The 6763-nt window shown below is 38.6% G+C and overlaps 1 protein-coding gene across 6 annotated transcripts; it reads right to left on the bottom strand.

Moving 5' to 3' along the window:
• LOC144714586 (phosphatidylinositolglycan-like protein) lies at positions 1-3961 on the bottom strand. 6 transcript variants are annotated; one of them, XM_078589359.1, is made up of 8 exons: positions 3696-3958; positions 2834-3061; positions 2606-2687; positions 2013-2067; positions 613-751; positions 459-545; positions 175-246; positions 1-100 (listed from the first exon to the last, which is right to left on the bottom strand). In XM_078589359.1, exons 2-7 carry the CDS (start codon positions 3059-3061, stop codon positions 217-219), a joined length of 621 nt encoding a protein of 206 aa, XP_078445485.1. In that variant the 5' UTR covers positions 3696-3958; the 3' UTR covers positions 1-100; positions 175-216. The 6 variants fall into 6 exon arrangements, 4 of the variants coding, with proteins under 4 accessions (XP_078445485.1, XP_078445486.1, XP_078445487.1 ...); XR_013584396.1 differs by having other exon boundaries at positions 1-246; positions 2589-2682; positions 3696-3961; XR_013584395.1 differs by having other exon boundaries at positions 1-246; positions 2589-2687; positions 3696-3959.
• Positions 3962-6763: the final 2802 nt, after the last annotated feature.

Here is a 6763-nt window from a genome sequence, read left to right as displayed (position 1 = left end):
AAACTAATGAGGTTATATCCACGTTGCCCAGAGACTTGGATATCCAACAAGTGACTGAGACATCCAGATCATGCAAGGGTATGCTGTAATCTACATAGAACTGCAAACCGCCACTGAATATTACACATATATTTGATAGAACTACAAATCAAGTCAATTTAATGATAAATATACCCTCTTGCTCCATTGATCTTCGTTGTCAAGATCTGTCATTCACTAATGCCCAGAGCTCAATAGTTCTTCCCGCTGAAAAAAGAAGACAAAGGAGAGATGAGCGATTCTTAACTTTTTCATTCAACGAATGGATAAACAAACGAGTTGTTTATGTAGCACATCAAATATGAACTGCACTGGAGAAAATTCTTTTACGAGAGAACAATGACATCGAGTGGGAAAACAAGCAACACTGTGCATAAACGCATTTATCTTCCAACACTGTGTGCAGAGTAGTCGCTTACATTCACTACATCATTCTCCTCATACTTTGCGGCATCACATAATGCCTTCCATATAGGAGCTAATATTTTGACCGGTGGTTGCAATTCCTGAAAGTAAAACCGATTATAATTTGGATCTAACCGTTTAGCTAATGTTCAAATGCGAAGGTCCCACCTGAAAAACCAACGTAAGATCCTCATGCCCATCCAATATGAGAGCCAAACTCCAGTAGCACCTTATCGGGGTCACAATCTCGTTTAATATCGGCTTCAGAATCTTTCCTACTGATATCAGACGCCTACGTGTTCTCCCACTTCAAGAAATTCAGGGATTAAAATAGGTGGACATTTTGAGCGAAAATAAAAGTTGAATTTTTTTCTAAAGATCCAAAACAAAATGAAATTAGATTTTTACAGTAATCCGATAAAATCCTAAAAACGGACTGTAACAGTGGGTGGGAAATAATGTCCACTAGAATAACTGGGCCTCTGTAAATACCGCTTATGTACTGATAGATGCTACTCCAAGACTTACCGAAGAAGGAAGTCCAGATCTGGTCAACGGAAGTTTGACCAGACTAAGTGAATTGGGCGGGAACGTCTCACATGGACCTATAAATAAAGGAGGAGTCTCCCAGGTAAAGAATATATCGTTTCTTGATCTTGAAGCCTCGTTTCTCAGAGGGGAAGGGTGGAGCGGCGATCGCGTGCTCTGCTGTCGGCTTGGATGGGAGGAGTCCTACCACGAGGAAGGAGGACCGCCATGATCGAGAAGGAGCTCACCAGGAGGGGCCGTCTGGATCAACTCCAAGATTTTCTACAATTTCGTTTAATTGCATTATCAAACTATTCCATTTCGGTGGAGATTGGGATTATATTGAATTTGAGCTTATTGATACTTCGTATCATGTACCCATACAATGGAAAGAAAATGATCGAGTGAAGTTTGGGTAGTCAGCTGGGTTCTGGTGTCCATGAGGACCATATCAATGGTATCAGAGCCAGGTACAAGCCGGCTCTTGATGGCTTAGAGTTCAGAGGAAAGGCCCAGTCCACAGGTGGGCCATGGGCGCTCAGCTGGTGGGCCATGATTGGTCCTACGGTTAAGCTGCATGGGTTTTTCCTTCCCATTGTATGGATACATAAGGGGCATTTATAGAAACCCAGTTATTCCAGTAGGCGGTCATTTCCCACCATAGGTTCAGTCATTTCCCTATTTGACCTCTTTTGACCTGAATGATATAGTCCTTATTCAGGACTGTATCATGATCTCAGATGTGGGTTATTGAAAAATGCCTTACCTGACGAGCAGTCTAGAGCAAAATTCATAAACGATACTTATTTCCAGATGGAATTTAACTTATAAGATTATTTCTTTTAAGGTTCCCTCGCAAGAATCTAAATATTCCAATGGAATTCATTTTGGCAGTTTTAAAAAAAATGACGCCAATGTTAGTCGTTTTATATCCGATGACTTGAATTTCTCATGGTTGGGGTATCTAAACCCTATTATCATGAAAAGGAACTTTAACTCCTGGAAAAAGAATAGCAGTATAATCATGTTAGAAGAGCTACCTCCAGTAGTATGTCTCCAGCTGAATACCCAAGGATGGTATAATTACAACACATTCTGCATGGAATTATTTTGTACAAGACGTTAGAAGTATTTATCATACAGCATTGATGCATCCATATAGTTCCATATCCATGTTATTATATTGTTTCATGACAGAAAAAATGGGAAATAAACTAACTAGTCAAAGAAAAAGTTCCGTTTTGAAACAAATAACAAATTAATGTCAAATAATCATCGCCAGCGAAAAACCATCATTGTCATTGCCATCCTCAGCTTGAGTGATGGTGTCGATTTCATCATCATCATTGTCATGCTCACTACAATAATTTCTTCATTGTCTCTTATCATATGAGCGAGGTTAACAAACGAATGATGACGAGAGGTGACGACAATTTTTCATATCGTTGTCATCACCACTCTAGTGAGGACAAGAGACGATGATGATTTTGTCATCGTCATCATCATCTATCCTGTCAAGGAAGAATGAAGGGGATGATAACTCTGGTCAATGTCGTCAGTAATGACGAACACTATATCAAATGATTCTAAATAAAGTAATCTAGTCATTGTCTAACCATAAACACCGGTGCACCTTTAGTCACTTTTCTCATTAGAGACGATAATGTAACTAAAATCGATATGAATATAGCTCCAAAAAGCATCCCCTGGCTGTCCTGCCACAACAAAACACCAAAAGTTTATCCTTATTTCAAACTAAAGAACGTCAACTGATTGGAAAGAAAGGCTCTCATAAGTTGATATCAGAAGATAATTTTAAAATTTAAATGGAGATAGAGAGTTGATAAAGACGAGCACTTACTTGCGGAAATAAAACTGAATTACAGAAGCAGAATGTGAGTATAAGGATGAAGGCACTTTTAATGATGATCCCGCAGCTACTCTTGTCTATAATAATTTCATGAATGTCGATTCCCAGAGGATCTTCTTTATGATGGTGGCGGTAGTAAGTGTATTGACCGTCAGAGCAAACAATCTTGGACATGCTACGCTGGTATGAAGTTTTCACACATTCAGCAAATAAATACATCTGTGAACATAAGATTAACAGCCGTGACAGAAAGTTAGAAATTCGGAAAACTTTAAAAATGGATTTTTTTCAAGTTCAGTGGAGCAACTATAAAAAAAAGCAGTCCTAGAAAACAAAAGGCACCATTCTTTGAATAAATACGCAAGCACAAATTTAGCAGCTACGACAGAGAAGTTCAGAAATTCGGAAAACTTCGTCAAAATAGTTAAAAATGGAATTTTTTCAAGTTCCGTGGAGCAACTATGAGAAAAAAGCAGTTCTAGAAAACACACGGCACAATTCTGTTAATAAATACACCCCCAAACACAAGGTTAACTGATACAAGAAAGAGTTTAAGAAATTCACAAAACTTTGCCAAAATAATTAAAAATGATTTTTTTTTAAAGTTCCGTGGAGAAACTATGGGAAAAAACCAGTTCTAAAAAACATGAGGCCCCATTCGTCACATAAACACACCCGCAATCCCAAAGTTTACAGCTACGACAGAGAAGTTGAGAAATTCGGAAAACTTTGCCAAAATAATTATGAGGAGCAACTATGAGAAATAAGTAGTTCTAGAAAACATCAGGTCCCATACGAAAAAAAAAAGTAGCACCGGTCAAAAGGAAGGGATTACGGTAGAGAAATTCCATACCCAGCTTTTTATTGTTCCTCTATTCTTCTCTCCACCAAATCTTGCGCCTGAAATCTGAGGATTCTCACGGGCAAGAAATTCGGCACAATCAGAAAACAGGAATGCTGAGGAATATCGATCTGCCGCAATCTCGACCAGACATCCAATCCCGGGTCGATTCGATCAGATCGTAAGATCGGACTGATAGATGAAAGCGTTCAGGAAATGGAGCAAGATACAATCTATACTTCAATTAACGGATATCATTAGGAGGAGTATCATTAGACATAGGTATATATATAGATTATGTAAAAATAACATTTTAATAAATTTAGTTGAAGGGTTAAGACTGAAGAATCTCTCTTCAGGTTCTCTTCATAGTTCTATCTGATCAAAAACATTTTTACACGAGATTTGGTTGGGGTGATCTATTATTTTAGCAATTGATTCGTCTGGTTGATTAATAGAATCTTTCCTCTTGGTGGATATAGAAAATGAAAGAAATAGAGAAAGGTAGGGACAGAGAGTTTGATAATCCGTTACATGTTTATGTGAGTGATTGACGAAGGCAGAGTAGGGTTTAATATTGATGGCGTTGTAAATTTAATTTGCTTCGAAAAAATAAAATTTGTATTTATTTAGCTCACTCAGGTGTGTCTAGTGGTGAGTGAGGTCGTCTCCACAGGGACTGGTTTATAGACTTGTTGGACCGATGATAGACCGTCATCTGTTAGATCCATTTTCATCCTCCCTCATCGTCTGGGGTGATGGATGGATGACTGGACAAATTAAAATCAGTCATCTGTCACAGATGACAGATGACAGATGATGAAGATGACAGTATGGATGATGATGTTTATGATGACAGAAATCAGGAAGAATATTCAAAAACTAAAAATGAGAAGATTGGGACAACGATTGTCGACAATGTGGACTACGATCGCGGACGAAGGGGATGGCGGAGATCCATGATGTGGATGATGACAGACAATGGCAGGGATGAAGATCGTCAACGACACCGATGATGACCTCCGCCAACGAGTGTAAGACAATTGCAATAATTGGGATGACGGTCATTCACGATGCGGATGACGACCATCGACAATCTATATGATAACTGCTGCCAAAGGGGATGGCTAGCGTGGATAATATGGTGATGACCGTCAATAACAAAGATGATGATCATCGACAATGGGATAACTAGTGTGGATGATGAGCGTCGATGACATAGACGATGACATCTAAGGATGTGGACAACAGTCGTGGATGATAAGGACGAAGACTGTGGACGACAGGGGCGATGACTGTTGGTGGTGGTGACAGAGTTGTGACTAGGATGGGGATGACGACTGATGCTAACCGGGATGACAACCATCGACAATGAGGAACATGACTGACATCTATGATAAGGATGATGCTTATCAATTATGGGAAAGACGACTAACGACAATTATGGGCGGAGGAAAAACTACAATGAGGATGATGATTGAATATTATGGGAATGACAACCGACGACGACATTGCTGACAACAATGATGATGAGACAACCACTGATGATGACAAGAATGATGACCATTGACAATGGGGATGACAACTGCCAAAGACATGAACAAAGATCATCAACGAGGGGCTGTTCTCAACATCTCTCTCACACTATCTCTTGCTCTTTCTCTCTCTCTCCTTCTCTTGCCTTATGTCTCTCTCTATTCTTGTCTCTCTCTCTAGCACTCTTTCTCTATCACTTGTTCTCTTTCTCTTTCATTCTCTCTCATGCTTGCACTCTTTCTCGCTTTCTCTCTCATGATCTCAGTCTTTCTCACTCGCTCTCCTTTCTGTCTTTCTCTCTCTCTCTCTCTCTCTCTTGCTTTCTCTATTTTTTTTAATCTCTCTCAGTCTCTCTTTCTCTGGCTCCCTCTTTCTCTCCCACTCCCTCAATAGCTCACTATTAGTCCTCTCTAGTCTGTTTAGTCTATTTCTTCATTGATCAGTCCATATTGCATTCTATTTTTCATTACAAATGAGTGATGGAATGAGACTGATGATTGAGTTTTAACAATGAGGAAACATGGGCGGATAACAGCGCAGACAAAAGGAAATGCTGTGGATAGATGGCTGAACGGATGTCCATTCAGTCTCATTACATCCACCCAAAGCTCATCCATCCTTTTTCCAACAAACCTAGATGTATGAGTGGGGCAAAAGAGATAATAACATGATAATATAATTGTGAAATTTAGAGGCATTAATTATATCTGACTTAATGTGTAATAGTATGGGTGTTAAGGATATGATAAGGATTAAATTGGAAGAAGTTGGGTCAAGGTAATGTTTAATATGATTTAATGCTGAAGGCTAATGATTAAATTAAAAAAATAATAGAGAATGATATGAATAATAATATTTTTTATAATACTATTATTCTTCATTTTAATATATGAGAGATATTTGATTCTTATGAGGAAAAAAACTATACATGGCATCGGGTTGTAACAAACATAAAAAGTCAGGTATGAAAAGTCAACAATTGCAGCAGTACACATAATCCTCACATGCACCATTTCAATTGATTAAAGAGGAGAACGATACTAAAGTGGCATGCGGAAACGTGCGCCATGTCATGCAGTCATTGTGAAAGAGTCAAGTAGAAGAATAAATTAAAAAAATTCAGCATGCCATTCATTAGAAAAATACAGTGATGTGCCGCGCGGTGATGCGCCACCAAGTCACAATGACTAAATAATAAATTAAATAGTATTTTTTGTCTTTTTCTTCTATCAGTGACACATGGCATTCTCAAAAGCGGGTGATTATAGAGGACGAGGAAATCATGCCAATCATTAGATAGATGATGATTGGAATTTCAACCACCAACGAAACATGAGGAAACCTCAACACCAATTATAAGAAGAGAGGAAAATGGATGACAAGGATTTCTCCAACTACAAAGCTTGATAACTGATGATCCATAAGGCCGACTGAGCTAAAATTTTTATGGACACTTCATCTTGACCCTCTCTTTCCATCCATACCTTTAAATCTGGAAATAAATGCGTAAACTTGCTTTCTACTCATGTGGGCTGATTGAAAGC

This window comes from Wolffia australiana, chromosome 17 (assembly GCF_029677425.1).
Source record: "Wolffia australiana isolate 7733 chromosome 17, ASM2967742v1".
Taxonomy (NCBI): Eukaryota; Viridiplantae; Streptophyta; class Magnoliopsida; order Alismatales; family Araceae; genus Wolffia; species Wolffia australiana.
This window is presented reverse-complemented; position numbering and strand designations above follow the sequence as displayed.